This window comes from Cheilinus undulatus, linkage group 1 (assembly GCF_018320785.1).
Source record: "Cheilinus undulatus linkage group 1, ASM1832078v1, whole genome shotgun sequence".
Lineage (NCBI taxonomy): Eukaryota > Metazoa > Chordata > Actinopteri > Labriformes > Labridae > Cheilinus > Cheilinus undulatus.
In genome coordinates, this window is record NC_054865.1 from 49,652,243 (window position 1) to 49,670,320 (window position 18,078).

Below are 18,078 nucleotides of genomic sequence, written 5' to 3' on the forward strand. Positions count from 1 at the left end.
CCTTCTCAGAGAAGCCCAGTGAGCCGGCTCAAATTTGGGTGAATTCAGTTTGAAATCCCTCATTCCTGTTCAAAATGGTAAATCATCGTGGGGCGCGCTGGTAGTCGAGTGGTTAAGGCGCGCACCATGTACGCGGGCAGCCCAGGTTCAAGTCCGGCCTGTGGCACCATTTCCCACATGTCTCTCCCCACTCTCTTCCCTGTTTCCAAGTCTATCCACTGTCCTCCTCTATCTAACAAAGGCATGAAAAGGCCAGAAAATAAATCTTTAAAAAAAAAAAAAAAAAAAAATTCAAAAATCTCAAAATGGTAAAACGTGGAGAGCTCACCGAAAATGAAAGAGTCTGCATTAAAGCACTTCATGATGCTGGATGGTCTTGGAGACAAATATGACAGGTGGTCTAATAAATTTGTTAGGCACTGCTGTACCTCACAGTATTGATGCTGCCTTCACAGATGTGCAGGGTACCCAAGCAATGAGCATTAATTCACACCCACACCATCCCAGATACTGGCTTTTGAATGTTAATAACAATCTGGATTGTCCTCTTTTGTTTTACCCCTGAGAATTCAACTGACATTATTTCTGAAATGACTTGGACTTGTCAAACTACAAAACACTTTTCCACTTTAGGTCAGTCCATCTCAAACGAGCTCAGGCCCAGAGATGTGGACAGGGCTTCTGGAGGTCATTGATCCATGGCTTGGCTTCATGGTGGAGCCTTGACTCCTTTCAAGAGTGCTATTTTTATACCCAATCATGGTATAAAAAAACCATACTGTTACAAATTGACCTACTTATTAGTGGAATTGTCCCGGTGTTTTTGCACATTCCAAAACTTTCCTAGTCTTTTCTTGCCCCGTCCCAATTTTTTGGAACACGATATATGCACCAAATTCAGAATTTGTGTGCATTTCGAATTCAACAATAAAGTTAATCAGTTCAAACATTAAATATCGTTTTTCTTGTGCTCTGAATAGTTGAATATAAGTTAGAAATGACAATGCAAATAATTGTATTGCATTTTCATTCACATTTTACAGTGTCCCAACTTTTTTGGAACTAGGGTACATTAATTTAAACACAGTTCATGTATTTACTACATTCTCCAGTTGTATGTGAGGGGCCCGACCTAAAAAAAAAAACAAACAGTAGATGTCAAGTAAACTGACAAAAGGAACATGCGTTCTGACCCAGTTCCCCAGCTGACATGTAGGGCAGTGTGGTTTTCTCATGCCTCACTCTGCCGTGTTAGTATGCGGTAGTGTCAGCTGTGTGGATGGCAGTTATAATCTGTTGTTGAGGTCCAACAGTCATTGACACACTGATCCCTACTGTGATGTTTGCCTCTATAGTGGCTCAGAGGGAGAAAGAGCGTAGAGAAGAAGAGTCTCTCTCTTTTTATTACCTTCTCTCCTGAGGCTCCGGTGAGAACGAAGGTGGAAAAAACAGGGAGGGAGTATTTGGTGTTTGCTGGCCAGCACTCAATTGTTGCTCCCATGGGAAGGCAGAAGAGAGGGACCGACTCAGGCAGGGGGAATGACTCATAATCCTCCTCTGGATATCTGCTGAATAAACCTGCGAGTGGATAAGAAAAACAAAACAAACTCGTTTTAAAGAACAGCTTGTTGCTACCTCTCCCATGCGATTATCAATTAACAGCCAATTTAGCTGCAAACCCGCCTTTACAAGAAGTTTAAAATTGAACGAAACAAGTTACATTTATTATAATCACAGTGATAGCGTAACTTCATGGAACCAGGGATTCACTGTAAACGCCTGGCTTTGTAATAAGCAATCAGTGCAGAGTAATCAGGCCTTCGGGCCTTTCGTCACAGTCAGTGGAAACAACAAAGAAACAATGAGGTAGTGATTTTATTCAGACCAATCTCTTACTCTGTTCTGCAGCATTTCACTGGCTTTTACAACTGCAGTCTGCAAGCACTGATTACACATACAAACGACACAAAAACATCACCTAGAAAACAGATTGCAAAAGGTAAACAGTGAAACTTAGCGAAGACACTTCTACAGTTAATCTTTTTCATCTTTTTTCATTTGAGTTGTGTTGAAGAAAAGATTGTAGAAACTGAAATTCTCCTCATGTATTAAAAAGTATATTTTCTTCTTATTCTTCTTTAGAATCAGAACTTTTAAGGGTACATGGCATCAAACTGGCCTCAATACCCAAAATATGAACAACTAGAAAAGCACTCAGGGAGCCCAGACCTAATGGGGAGCCATTAGTCCTGTCTCCCAATAGTGATAAATCCTTTAAAACAATGTGACATGAAACAAAAACTTAAGCTTCCTTTTAAGTACCTACACTTAACAGAGCGCAGTTTTGGTGGGGGGGGGTAAGCAGTGAAGTGGAGCTGCATCTCTCTACTGGACTTGTCTGAAATTGTCCATCAAGCTCCTGGTCCATCAATAATGATTAGCACAAAACATGAATGAGATACTTCAACAGAATGGCAGCTTCCACAGAAAAGCAGACCATTACAACGATTAAAATAAAATATTTGTCTAAATTTGAAACTGTTAGACATATTCAACTCTAAATACATATAGTGCGTTCAGAAAGTATTCAGACCTCCTTCACGTTTTTCAATTTTGTTATGTTGCAGCCGGACATTAAAAAACATATTTACTCTCATTAATCTACACTCAGTACCCCATCATGACAGAGTGAAGGCAGAATTTCACATGGAGTTATCTTCAAACTCCAGAGGGTTTTCATGTGTTTTGCACTGAGGAGAAGCTTCCATCTAGCCATTCGGCCATGAAGCCCAGATTAATGGAGAGCTGCAGTGATGGCTGTCTTTCTGGAACTTTGTCCCATCTCCACACAGGATCTCTAGAGCTCAGTCAGAGTGACCATCAGGTTCTTGGTCACCTCTCTTACTAAGGCCCTTCTTCTCTGATTGCTTACTTTGGTCTGGCGAGCAGCTCTTGGAAGAGTCCTGCATGTGCCAAGCATCTTCCATTTGAGAATTGTGGAGGCCACTGTGCTCTTGGGAACCTTCAGGGTGGCAGAAGTGTTTTTGTGGCCTTCACCAGATCTGTGCCTTGCAACAATCCTGTCTCTGAGCTCTGCAGCTAGATCCTTTGACCCCATGGCTTGGTTTTTGCTCTGATATGCATCGTCAGCTGTAGGGCCTTCTCTAGAGAGGTGTAGAAGACGTGTCCAACTAATTTAATTTACCACAGGTGAACTCCAGTCAAGTGTAGAAACATCTCAGCAAAGATCAAGAGAAATGGGAGGAACCTGAGCTGAATTTCAAGTGTTGTTGCAAATGCTCTGAATTCTTATGCCAACGATTTTTTAATTTTTAATACATTTGCAAACATTTCTAAAATTCTGTTTTCACTTTGTCATGGTGGGGTACTGAGTGCAGATAAATGAGAATAAAATTGTATTTTATTTGACTGCAGCGTCAGGCTGAAATTCAGACATTTCAGTGTGAAGATTGCACAAAATTGGGGGCGCACAGATAGCCTAGCGGTCTGAAACTGAGTTAAACAAAAGTAAAAGGCTCTGATAGATTTCCTCATTAGCACCCACATTAAAAATGTTTAAGAAGATTAATAAATGTGTGTCCAGCTCTGAAAAAGGTTAACAGGCTCAACAAACCTCCTGGTTGATGACATTTCTCTTGGAATATAAGCTATAAACATCTCCTCTCACATAGTGTGTACTTAAGTCCTTTGATTTAACACTTTTACATCAGAAATTTGATTTCATTTATGAAAATGAATGAAACTAGAAATTATAATTTGATGTTGTTTGCCACTTCCTCCTCCTCAAAGTTACTGTGCACACTAGAAAATATGTCAGTCTGCAGCTAAATGTGCATACTTATCATATTTTTTCAAAAAATGAGAACTATATATCCACAACAAAACAACCCCAGCTTGCTCACTCTGGATCAAGCTGTTGCATGACTGTATAAATAAAGTCAGATGTTGCAAAACATGACTGTTTCCAAAACTGAGAGCTCGAAGCGTGCTGGAATCCTCCTGGCGTGAAATGTTGAAAATAAACTTCAAGTCTGTGGGCTGACTCATGCAAAACATTAGTGAGAAACAGATAGGATCTCTGCATTCACAGTCTGCTGCATATTCAAGACATGTTCAACAAAAAACTAGCCAGCCAGGCCGAGGCCGAGCCAAACACAGCAGCACTGAGCCAACAGTGTTATCACAAAGTGACAGTCTGCTGTCAATGTGTTGAAAAGCTGCATGGATTTCATGGGAAATGATTGCATTATCACTGACATTACCATTAAATATATTGGCGATCATTTAAACCTTGTAAAGAATAAGAATATTGGCGTGCAGAGGCTTATCTCATCGCTCTACTTCTGAAGCATCAACATGACTCAACAAGTCTGAGCTGGCATGAACAGCTGAGGGAGAGAGTCTTCATGGAGCCAGGTTACTCTACACAAGAATCTCTCTCTAAAGACACTACACACACACAGCTGCAGGCAACAGAAAACCAGGCATTAGCAGCAATGTTATTATACAAACCCCAGTTCCAAAAAAGCCGGGACGCTGTGCAAAGGATGAACAAAAACAGATTACAGTGACATGCAAAAAGTTTGACCTGATATTAAACCTGCTGTTTAATATCAGTCTGGACCGCATGCAGGCCAGTCTAGTCCCTGTCCTCTTACACTGTGAAGCCATGCTGTTGTAACTCATGCAAAATGTGTCTTTGCATGAATGTGTTTTCTATAACCTGTATGTACCTGGTGGTTAGATAGCTGAGTGGTTTGCACTGATGACTGCAATGCAGTAGAGGGGGTTCAAATCCTGGTCTGTGCACTATCAGTATCCAGCGTAGAGGCTTGAGCAAGACCCATGCCATGGGCACAAATACAACCCACTACCATCACAGATACTGGATTTAGAGCTGTGTTTATACCAATCTGGACGACCCTTTTCCTCTTTAGCCTGGAGGACGAGTCAGACATTATTTTCAAAAACACTTGGACTCAAACTTCCAGAGCACAGAGTAAACAATACAAGCCTCCCTTTTACTACAGGGTCACGCAATACTCGCTGAAGCAAGTGAATGACATTTTAGCTTGAGTCAGTAGAGAAGGGAGAGAAAAATGGCAAAGTGGTTCAAATAAGGGCATGTTTGGATGTGTGGAGATATGAACATTACCTTGGATTTGTTTAACAAAAGCACAAGAATGTGATGGTGAAGTGTAAACTGTGCCCAGGCCTAGAACAACTTTCCACTACAGTGAACATCAAATCATCAAATCTTTCCAAACACCTGAAAAGGCAGCACACTAACACAAAGCTGGTTAAGACCCTCGGAGCCACAGTGAGGCCCAGGATAACTGCATGATGCCAAAACCCACCAAGTAGCCAAAGCTTGATTTTCAGCAACAGGTAACCACAAAAGCTGAGCTAAATAGGCTTTTGGCCTACTTACTGTGGCCTTGTCCTTCACATGTTTGTCTGTGAGGTGCTGTTTTGGTCTGATTTTCACAACTTTGCTGTCACCGTTTTTTTTTCAATAAAGTAAAATAGGTCAGAAGATTGATTCCCAATAGTTGTGTCATTTATCAGAAAGCTTGACTAACACGACTTGACTGAACATAACACATGATGGCTAACGCTCCCTACAGCACATATTCACTAAGTCCTGTCTTGAAACATCATTTCTTGTGTTGACATTACTCACACATCCTTAACGCCTCTTAAGTATTCCTGAGGCCTTGTTGTACTATCCATCACAGAACGATGATGGTTTTTTAATGCAGCACTGCCTGAAGGGTCAAAGGTCAGGCCTTGCCCCTCATGTGCAGAAATTTCTCAGAGTCTTTAGATGATATTGACTGTGACTGTGAAATCTCTAAATTCTCTGAGTTCCTCATTGAGGGTTGTTCTGCTACTTTGTGCTACTTTCATACCCAGTCATGGTACTATCACTTGTTACCAATCAACAAACTTATATTTGGAATGTTCCAAGTGTTTTTTGAACATTCTACAACTTTCCCAGTCTTGTCTGGCCTCTGCCTCAACTTTTTTGGAACATGTTGCAAGTATATCCTCAAAAAAAAAAAAAAAAAAGAAAACTTAATGAATTTGAGCTTTAAATATCATGCTTTTTTAATATTCTGTTGGATATAGACTGAAAATATTTGCAATCACCGTGTTATGTTTTTATTCACAATTTACTCAGTGTCACAATGTTTTTGGAACTGGGGCTTGTATTTGACAGCAAGTACAAAAAAAAAACTAGACTAATGATGGTTAAATATATTTAGCTCCCATATCCATGCATGCCAAATTATCATCCTTTTCTGAAGATTTGAATTAAGTCAAACAAAAATCCAAGGTTTAAAGAAAACCTACACAGGCAGAGTATTTACATCATGGTTATAGGATATCTCATTCTTATCCAGCAGCAGGAAGTTCACATCAGCATTCAGATCTTTGTGCACCGGTAGTTTGAGGATTAGGAAGGCTTACCTGCTTTGTAGGCAATTGTGTTGGTTTTGGCCACAGACTTCTTATAACACAGGTAGACAGAGGAGCCCCACTGAAAACATGATCAGAAAGAGGAAAAGGCTGCATGTTAGGATTATACAGACCCACATGTTAGGATTACACAGATAACCTTGGAGCTGGAAAGAAACAGCATCCATGATTCTGAGCTCCATTAAATTTAAACAAGTACTACTTTTCAAAGACGGAAATACAGAAGAAATGGATGAAATAAACCTCAAATCTTTATATATTTGTCAGTTTTTTGTTTGCTTGCTTGTTTCACAACTTGCCCCTTTATGAATAAACAACATCACCATCACTGAAACAACCAGGGCTTGACATTAAGGCCCGCAAACCAGCCAAATGCAGGTGGATTTCAGCAGTGGCAGCGGTGACTCCCACTACCCTCTTTATCAGACTGAATGTTTTGGTGACACATCCTATGCTTCATTCTAACTGAGCTCGGTGCTTGTGTTTGTGAACACTGTTGTGGTAGATAAGAAGCTATTTTGCACATAAAGGGGTCAGTTTTCCCCAAAACAAATGCAAAATGCTAGATTTGTGACCACTTTATATTAGACCATTAAACTTCATTGGTCAACTTGTTTTTTTCTCCAAGTGGATGAGAAGAAATACTTTAAAGTTTGAGGTCTAATGTTCATTTACATTTAAAAGGATTGAAGATCTAGTTCGTATAAATTTTAGCACGCCATAGTCAACCTTAATTACCTATAAAGTTAATCTTAACCAGAAAGTTGTGGCTGGTAAAAAGCCAGAGTGGCTTGTAACTTTGGAAAACTACTAGCCACAGTGGCTGGTGAGACAAAATATTTTTAATTTTTTTTTACCAAGGAAAGCTTTCAGTGCAGTTCTTTCCTAAAATAATTAAATGTTGTCCAGGTCCTGGTTGAAATGCTGCCATTAACTGCTCTCTTATCTGGCTATCATTATTACAGGGTTGTAGGTCGATTTAACTGAACCACACTGATTAATCAACTCTATATCAGCTTCAAGTTTTGCATGATTGTTTTATTTCCACTGACATTTGATGATAAGAAGTTTCCTGTTTAAACTAAAAAAAGTATTCATTTTAAAATATTTTGCAATTTGAGCACAAATTACTGTTTTCTTTGTTATTAGCTGATAAAAATGCAACACATATGCCACAAAGCATTATCTTGAGTACATTTTTAAAGCTTTTTAATGTCAAAAAATAATGTACAGCCCATTCATGCACAGCAAAATAAAGCAGATGCTGAAATGATCACATTTTAATAAGAGGTAGGGAATGAGTTACAAATTGGGAATCATTTTGAATCGAAAATCAAATCTAAGTCAAATTGAATTGTGAGATACTTAAAGATTTACATATCTATCAGGTAAAATAATGTTGGCGAGTCACATAAAAAGGCAACTTGGATTTTAACACCAACTAACTTTAATGCCATGTTTCCTTTGGTGGTTTTACACAATGAGAACTTTAAAGTTTAGGTTATTTAAATGTAAAACCTGAAAAAAAAACAAAAGTTTACAACATTTTGTACAAATAAAAATGAAAAACACAACAAAAGTTTGTGTAAGACAAACCAGCAGTTATCAGAAAAAGCAGTTATCAGTAACATTCAGTACAAATAACTCGGACAGTCTGTTGCCTGAAGCCCAAAACTGATCCTCATTACCAGGTCTGGCCTTTGCTGCGCTGCTCTGCAATAAACCATGTTTAATTGAGTGTGACAAAGTCAAAGTGAATTAATAGATGAAGAAGACATAAATATTACTGAGAAGTAAAGCCAACAAGGTAATACATCAACATACAAGTTCAGTTTTTAATCCTTAATCATCTGCTCTAAAGCATGAAGATAAAAGCCAATTAGTGTATTTATAAGCTAAATGCAGCAGAACAAAAAATATCCTTATCAATTCAATTAGTAGCTTAACCTTTTAACATGAAAACAGAGGTGATGAATCACCTGAAACACTTTGTGTTACATTTGCAAAAATTGTAATAAATCTCTATGAACCAGGAGCTGCATATAAAATACACACCTGGAGCTATGCTGATATAGCCTATATTTTAAAAAAATCATAGCTCCTACATTACTCAGATTGACAAATTATGGTAGTTAAAACTCTATTTTATCAGAGGAGGCTTTCCTTCATGCAATGCAAGTTTCATTAGATTCATGGTTTCACTGATAACACGCTCTGGAGTGCTTATTCTTGTTAAAAAAAATTCACAGACAAATGCAACCATCACCTATTCCATCACTGCAGAGAAATCTGACATATCAACCATTTTTGCAGTGTGCTTATGTGATTTTTTTTTTTTGGTGTAAAACAAATGGTTAAGAAAGTAGCTAAACACATAGTCAAGGGTATCAGGCTATAGGGAGTCAACTTTTAGCTTTACTGGCACAGGATGGAGATGATGATCACGGATAACAAAAAAGGATCTAAAAACCAGAATTATCCTAATCCAGATTAAACTTTTGAACACTTATGCTGGTCTCCCTGTTTGTTGTTTTGCGTTTTTCATACGATTGTTGAATTATTGCAGGATGGCGTCTCCAGAGACATATCTTTACTTATCATACTTCATAAATCTGAGCTCTATTAAAGGCACCTAATTTATGGGTAAAATTATGTTTCTGATTTCCTCCTTTCCCTTGATTCATAAGCCTTTACAACCATTATCTTTTCAGTTTATCCATCCATATGTCTGGGCCATTCTTGTGAATGTGATCACACTTATGGGAACTGTCTTTAAACTTTAGATCAGCCAATTCTGACTCAGTAATTAAATTATTACCAGTGCTGTCAGTTAATTAAAAGTATTAATTGTATTCATTATAGGCTTTGAAATGAATTAATCACAATTAATCGCATACGTCTATAATTTGAGAAAGATTGCATGCTGTCTGTAACAGACACTAACATTACGGTGTGCAGCTTTATGAGACCTTGGAGAGATTTAATAAAATATTTTTCATGATTGATAAATTAAACTATTTGCAAGAATAGAGGCTGTGACCAAGGGCAGAGCAGTGAGGCACACAGCGGGCAGAGAGGCACGTTTCAGCATCAATCAGAATGCTGAACCTTCCTGCATGTTTGTGCAGAGGTGTCACTATTTTTCTAAGGTAATTAAAGCATAACTGTGATACAATCAGAAACAGAACCTCAGTTCTCTGTATCTCTGATTTGTTTTAGCTACTGGCCCTTTCTCTCATTTGGTTTGATTTTAGATGCCAAAGCTGTCTCTCTCCTCTGATGACATCTTTGGCATCTAAAAAACAAAGATATATAAGGTAATAGTCATTATGACCTAAAATCATGTGAGCACAAGAAAGCTTTTAAAGAATGAATCAAATCTGTCACAAATCTATACCTGAGCAAGACAGTAAACTCATTGGATTTCTGAGATGAGGTCACTGTGATCTGTGATTTTTGTAAATGAGTTCTTGCTAATCTACAAGCTCACAGATAAAATCCCCAGGTGGTAGTTTTAGTCCTTTCAGTTTTGTTTAATCTCCACCCCTCTGTATTTAACACGTTTTGTGCTTTTTGTTTTTGCCTGGTATTTTATTCCCCTCACATTTTAACATAGCAAAAGAAGACATTTTTCTATCCTGTTCCTCTCACCATGCTGCTGTTGAGGTTCTTCTCCACCTTGCAGAAGGTGTGCGGCGGCGTCTCTCCCTTGCTCGGGATGATGATGCAGATGTCGGTGAGAGCCAGCGCGGTGTGGGGTTGGCTCTCTGGCGCCCGGCGGTACGTGACATAGATTCTCTGGGAGGAATTCCCGCTGATGTTGGCTGGACGTCCAGAGGGAGTGGTCTGGATGAGGTGGCAGCCCTGCTTCAGTCGTTCCTTCCACTCATACAGAACGCTGTGAGGAGAGGCGGGACACAGCAGTCAGCCAAACAGAGCATCAACGAGTAGCTAATGGAGTGATTATGATGCAGGATTAATCAACACAATATGCTGTAATGATCTCATTGAGCCAATTAGGTGGAGCTCTCTGTTTAAGTCTTAAACTGGGCATTTATCCCAGAATGCATTTGCTGACATAATTGAGTTGATTAAGCTTAATGTTGGCTTTACACCTCATAACCAGCAGAGCAGAACAGATGTGATTAATGGAGATACGAGCTTGTAAAAGAACATGTGGAGGCAAAGCTGAATCTGATGTTGTTTGTGGTGCTCTCGTTGGAAAAGTTTTTGACACATGCTAAAAGAAAGAAGGAAAACTTACAAAATAAAGCAACAGATTGTCTTGTTTTATTTACATTTTTGGGTTTATCTGCCAAATATTTGGGTATTTATTTCTAAGTTGGGGATGCTTTTATGGAAAGAAAACCTATTAATGGTTATTTCATTGAGGTTTGAACAGAACTTAAATATATTTTAGGATATACTCATCAATTCTAATACCACTATATGAATGAAGATTAATGTATAGGTTGTCTACACATATTAACCCAGCACAGCTTTAAGATGAGGCACAAGAGGACACTCACAGAAACCATTTAGAGGACGAGTACTCAGAGGTATATAGCAGTAGCAGTAAATTTAAACATCCCTCTTTGTGCCTCCATTATGCACTTATCCTCCATTACTGTTTCAAGAGGAGCTCAACAGGCAGTGTGTGGTCGTAAATGAGAGCTGAAAAGAGACAAGAATTTGAAGTGGCAAGCAGTAGGAATTTTATTCAGTCCGATTCTCGTGTTGGTGCTCATCATTGTAGTGACTGTGCTCTGCTCACAGCGGGGTCAACACTCAGCAAACATCTTTCTCTGCTGTTACACAAGATCGGTTTTGTTGATGCAGTCATTATCAGAGACACGCTGGTTAAATTCTTCTTTTAATTGACAGAAGCGTCTGTCATTGTGTCATTTGTGTTTGCGACTTTAGCTATTAAATTTCTTTCCATAAAAACCTGGATTTGTTTGAGAAGGTGAGATATTTATGCAGTGTTTTCACATTTTTCTTCTCAACTCATACTTACTGTGCAGCAGCACATTTGTGCATTTCTTTTACGCTTTAGTTTTTAGTTTAGTTTTCTTTTCTATGTTGTCCACTTTACAAGGTATGACCAATAAATAATGAGACTGCACTTACAGTATGAGGATAAAACCATGTGGTTCACAGTCACACTGAGTGTTATGTATTAAAGGTTGGGCATTCATACACATCTGCTGTAAGTTTCAATAAGTGATGTCTCTTTTCCTCGGCTTGCTACTAGGGCCGGGCAATTAATTATAAATTAGATTAAATCGCAATTTGGCAATTTTCAAATCACAGACAGTGCAATATATTTTTAACCTGAAATGTGTCAAAATACCATCTTGATACAATATTTTTGCAGCAGAGATTTTATGCTCTACACATTATGCAAACACACAAGTGTCTTTTATTCAGAATAGTTTACTAAAATCCTACTTTTCCTGTTTGTGTATGATTTTCTTAATCAAAATGAGAATATCATAAAAAAAATTATATTATCCCTTCAGTATAGCAATGGATATCAAATTTGCTATATAAGCCAAAATCCATATTTTTTTCAAATCTTTCATCCCTAGTTTAATTCATCTAATATTGCTTTGGTTATAATATAGAATGATCTACAGCTTATGTTTGTTGAATAATACACAAGATTAGGAACCTAAAAAAAAATCACAATTAGATTATTTTCTGAAATCGTTCAGCTCTACTTGCTACTGGTGGAAGTACACGTGTTTTTGCTAAGGTGTTGGAAAATGATTAGCTTAAAAGTCGAGAAACTTAAAAAAAAAAGAACAGGGAACGTCACCTGCAGAAGGCGATGTGCACACTGTATTTTTTTTGTATAAACTTTGGAAGTAAAAATTCATTTTCATTTCTGCAGCCATGCAGCACCGTTATGTTTTTCTTCAGAAATGTCTGTAAATTTGTGTACAACACTAATGTCAGGGGGTAATTCACAAGTCATCAGAGGTCCATGGGTAATCTAGTCCTGTGCCAACAGTACTTAACATCAGTGGTTCTCAACTGGTCTGGCCTAAGGACCCATCAACATCTTTGATGAAAAATCGCGACCCAAATTTCCTAAAACTCAACTATGCACGTTTAGTAAATAACAATGTTGTACTTTAGATCTTGAATGGAACAGAATTTATGACAGGATCAAGAGACAGGACAAACCTGACATGTTTTAACCCCCCCCCCAGTTCAGCTGTTACCCAGCAATAAAAAAGACAGCAAGCTTCTTGAAAGTGTTCATACTTTAAAAAAAAAAAAAAGACAGTGAGCTGGGGCAATCATTTTGCAGCCTGCAGGTCTCTGTCTTTACAAACTGGGTCTTAATCTTTAGAGAAAAGGAGGGAAAGAGCTGAAGTGATTTTCCTCAGAGAAAATGTAAGAATGTCTGCTGACTGAAGTGATCATGAGACAGCATGTGTCAGTGTTTGGGTGGATTACCACCTCTGCGTTCTGATTTCCTGGGTGAAACATTAGAGGTGCAAATGCTTCTCATATTTCTCTCCTGTCCTCTGAGTTAAATGAGGCCAAAATGATAGCAAGAGAGGGGTAGGATTAAGAACCATCAGGTTCCTAATCTTGAAGCCTGAGATTTATGGATGAATTATGGTTAGATATCTAGAAGGGGTCAGTGGATTTTGACACACCTCACACACAGAAATATCTGTTAAGATCATTTTTAGAACAATTGGACAATCAAGCCTTTGCTGACTTTGGTTGGAAGGAGGGAACCTGGCTGAAAATAGGCACAATGATCTTATCGTGTGTACCCTGCTGTAGAAGTGGTGGTTATGTTAAGGTCAGTTGAACATGTGGTTCCTTTATCGCCCATAAACATTTTACTTTCACCGACTGTGTTTATGTGTCAGAAATTATGAAAATAGAGCTTGTTTGTGAAGATGATCTTAATCTGAATAATCCAAACCCCCTATAAACCTTGGTATTTTGTTGATGTAATCTATATGGCACTTTCTTCATGCTTGGCCAACAAAAACATGTAATAATGCAGAGTTACACATGACTCTGGTGAAAGATTATTCCCTCTGCATCCAGAGAAATGATTCACTACTCATCATGACATGCAGCAATGAGTAAAGTTGGATGTAAATGATGTCCAGACATGCACAGACACACGTCAGCTTCCCATTAGTCCCAGCAGTGCCTGAGAAGTGCAGCCGCTCTGAGCTTTCAGCACACAAAGCTGCTGATAGTGTCGAAGCAGCCTCTGTGTCAGTGCCTGATAAGCACTGAGCTCTGTAGTGTCAGAGGCTAACATGAGCCTCCTTAGCATTGTCACCAGCTGTCTCTGCAACCTGAGGTGTAAGGGCACTGAACAAACAGTATAGGATGCCCATATTTCTGAAGATGTTGCTGAGGACGACACCTGTAACTCCTGCTGCACAGCATCTCACTTTTTGTTGCAGAAATTACAATGCTGGAACAGCTGCAAGGTGGACAGAAAGCTAGCTGCTGAGGAGAAAACTGCTGCACCGGAGGATTTTTCAGAGAGAGCAGAGCACTTTTAAAGCCAAGAGCACCACAGCATCTCAGAGAGAGGTGACACGGCGACTTTTACAATAGGGGATTTTTTTTCTCCACTGACAGCAGCAAGAAAATGTAGAGCATACATTCTGGTAAGAATTAGCCAGGTAGTTACAGAACACTGAATTCAAGCTAAGATTTCACAAAACTCAGGGTAACTACAGCAGTGTTTATACATATATAATCCACTGAAAACGGGATAATTCTGTTGTTTTTTTAGTTTTAAAGAAGTTCAAAATTCAGATGACCCTTTGTGAAAATAACATCCACAAACAAGGATCAATTAAAACAATATAAAAACACTGCAGTACAGGTCAGGCTAGATGATGGCAGTGTCACTCTGCATTCACATAAAGTCAGAGCAGTGATGAATTAAAAAAAAAAGAAAAAAAAAAACATTTAAAAATGGCAAGAGGGGGCACAGATGGCCTAGTGGTTTAAGGTGCACCCCATGTACCCCGGGTTTCGAATCTGGCCTGTGGCCCTTTCCTGCATGTCTCTTCCTACTCTCTCATCCCTGTTTCCAACTCTATCCAAGGTCCTACACTATCAAATATAAGCACAAAAAGCCCAAAATAAATATTAAAAAAATGGCTATGACACTCATTTTTGTGTGGGTGCAAAAATGAGCTGGGGTTGTTACTCCAAGTGATCCTGAACTCCAAAGAGAGAAAATTTAAAGAAAATGTTGACCAGGGCTAAGCAGCCCAAACAGAGCTCAGAAGTTCACCACTATTGCAGTCCACCTACTCATTCATGGCTATTTACTGGAACTGTACAGGTCTGTGTCCAACCTCAGTTCAGAGCACTTATTGTCACTAGATTGCGACAGTTGACTTCAAGTGTTCTCAACTGAGAGCGGGTGACAAAAAGGAGTATTTTTGGGCTCAGGGTGCTGAGCACCGAAAACAATGAACTAAACTGGCTTTGTATTGGAAATGAGCAATGGCAGGACATAGGACTTAATGTGTTTGTGCATAAAGTCTCCATTTTCAAGGGGAACCAGTGCTTAGTCTTAGTCTTAATGATTAAAATGCCTTTTGGTCTAGTCACACATTCATGATTATTATTCCCATAAGTTCTAGTTTAGTCAACGAAAAGTCAAAAACATTTTAGTCCAGTTTTGGATGATAGAAAGTCTTTACAAATACCCACCAAGAGGAAACAAAAGTTAACCATTTTCAGGTGAAATTGTTCAGCCCAACTTCTGCAATCAACCCCCTCCCAAAGTATACAAATCTGATATCATATCAAACTCTTTTTTAGTCGTACATAGACACCTACAACTGAGAGACTTCTGTAGAGGAATGCTCCTGACGCTGCAGCTGACAGGCCAGCTAATATGTAAGAGGGTGGACAAAGCCCTAGGGACTCTCATTGCTGTACTAGGAGGAAAGTACTGCACAAGAAATATTGACCGCTGAACGTTGCTAGTGGCTCTGAGGTGTTGATGGCCAGTTCTCAACTTTTTTAGCTCACTTGAAGCAGCCTGTCCACATCGGTCCCTGGAACAGGACTTCTCTTCAGAAGGGATCTTGCATACCTGTGGTCAGGATGCCAGAGCAGTACAAGACCAAGGTTGATGTAGTGAAGAGCTAACCTGACATGCCAGATATCTAGAATGACTCTCATACACAGCGTTTGGGAAAGTATCAAGTATCAAAGATTTTAAGCCAATGCTCACATGGCTGAAGACTCTAGGCTCCTTTAAAACACATATTTTGCTTGTATAAACTTCAAACATGAAGTTCAAGACTCTACTGGTGCTTACCCCAGGTCAGTGAGAGGTGGTTTGTCACGGCCTCGCCTGTAGCACAGGAAGATCTGTGGTGCCATGAGGCCACCATTGTTTAGATCAGCTGAATGGCCGGTTGGCGTTTCCTCTATACACGTGAACCCTGGCGGCGTCTCCTCGCCCATAGAACGGATCACCACGGCCACATCAGTGATTGGCGCCTTGGGCTTTGCCGTCTTGTGGCAGGCATCATCAAAGTGGATCTCCTGGTCCAACGGCTTGGACGGGTCCGTCAGACCGGCCACCACAAAGTAGTCGGCTACACGAGGGCCTTTGTCCTCCATCATCTCCCATCCCCACCGGCTGCCTGCAGAGAGAGAGGAAGAGAGACAGAAGGGAGATTGATTTTCATTGTTGTAGCAGGTACAGACGGTTCAGCGTCCTTGCTACGGCAGTAAAATAAAAAACCTGATGGTCATAAATCTAACTCAGTGGAGGACAGTGGAAGGGCAAAGGAAAAATAGCGGTTCAACATGAGGAGGAGAGGTGCTTCAATTAGGAACCGGGCATCCATAGACAGTTTAAACTCACGCTCTTTGACCAGATTGATTTTAGTTCACATGATCAGCTAAAGTTCAGTGTCCTCACTCAAGGACTCAAACACACGTGGATCTAAAAAGGGAGCGAGCATGGTTAGTTCCCAGGGTTCTGAATCCCCCTCTAATTCTAAAAACTGAACCATCAATGTCTAAGCCAGGCTGAGGCGTAGACTCCAGTGAGAATGTTAAAAAGGGAGCAGCGAGGTGTTTCTTCACACTTGACATTCAGCCTCAATTACAGACTAGCTTCACATTAAAAGCTGCTGATGAGAAGCCCTGTGATATCATGGAGCCCATTAAGCCTCATCATAAAAGCCAAAGAGTAGTTTCCTTAATCTGTCCAAAGAGGGGCATGTCCTGACTGCTCAGCATCATTGTCATTTTCTGACTGCTCAGCATCATTTTCAATTTCTAAAGAGACACAGGCTGCTTTATTGGGTAGACTGACATGGATGAGTAAACAAGTCAGAGCTGCAGAACTCAGAGATATCACCTTTGACCAAAAGCAGGACACTTGTCATGATTTAGAGAGCTTCAGTGAAACTTAGAGCAAACCGGTACATGAAAGTTGCTTTTCATTCAGAAAACCTGAGAGGGGTACAAGTATTTGGTTGCTCGGGTACGCGATTACTTGTTGTTGACATACTGGAGTAACATTGATAACTTTGCACAATGCACATGTTGTGTAAGGCTATAATTATGGGTACTCCCAATTGGTCAGATTTTGTCTACTGAATTATAAACTACAGGCAAAACACCCTGCAAAATAAACCTCTCAAACAGGCACACACATCTCTGAAACCCATCAAGATATAACTCAAGATGAAAATGGAATAAACATTATGACATCAGGAATTCCTTCACATTACCATGAATAAACTTTTTGCAGCAATATGCAGAGTAACCGCAACACAAAACAGAATAAAAAGCACAGCAACAATTTGGATTTTACAAAATTAAATTTATCAAACTACTTCTGCATTAAAAAGCAACTGCAGTGAGACGTCAAGAGTTTATGTGGTGTTTCTGTTGTGTTTCAAAGGAGGCTGATTTAAAGTACACATTATTCTCAGAATTTCATTCATAGCTATAAATGTGTATATTTATACCAAGATAGGCTGTGAGGCATGATTTACTTCAGGAAAACAGGCAAATTTATGTAAAATTAGACATTCAACTTCCCCATGTAGCTGGATCTGGATCTCTTTTTCATAAGCAGCTTTTTGACTGTGAGATCTAAAGTCAAATGAGACTCTTTCAACCAATATATAATATTCGACTCACTCTTAGATACAATACTGTCACTCATTTAGTGGTGCATGTGTCACCAGACTTTCTGACTTTATCTAACTTGATAATTCCCATAAAAAAACAATAAGAACGACCAACAATACACAGATGTTTATTTTCTCTAGTCATGCCTCTGGCTTTATTTGTACTGAAATCCAGATTACAGGAACAATAACTGCTTTTCAGCAGCTATGGTAACTCTCAAGTGACACACCACTCTAAAGGCACAAAACAAACAGAAGTGTGGCTGAAAAATGAGTCAGAGGCAGAAGTGGGGTAAATTTTAGGTTGTTAAATTAGGATAATGATTACAATGGTACAACGTCATCTAGTACACTCTTCTGTCCGAATTGACGCACATCTGAGAGTAAGTACAACACA

At 39.3% G+C, this 18,078-nt stretch overlaps 1 protein-coding gene across 6 annotated transcripts in view; it reads right to left on the reverse strand.

Annotated features, from left to right (window-relative positions):
• LOC121507429 (C-myc promoter-binding protein-like) overlaps positions 1 to 18,078 on the reverse strand; it is a 114,666-nt gene that overhangs the window by 70,638 nt on the left and 25,950 nt on the right. For all 6 annotated transcript variants that reach the window (XM_041783763.1, XM_041783796.1, XM_041783779.1 and 3 more), the window contains 4 exons: positions 15,845 to 16,175; positions 10,156 to 10,402; positions 6,496 to 6,565; positions 1,409 to 1,578 (listed from right to left, as the gene is read on the reverse strand). In XM_041783763.1, coding sequence (XP_041639697.1) covers positions 1,409 to 1,578; positions 6,496 to 6,565; positions 10,156 to 10,402; positions 15,845 to 16,155 — 798 coding nt within the window. In that variant the 5' untranslated portion in view covers positions 16,156 to 16,175. The remainder of the gene's footprint in view (positions 1 to 1,408; positions 1,579 to 6,495; positions 6,566 to 10,155; positions 10,403 to 15,844; positions 16,176 to 18,078) is intronic.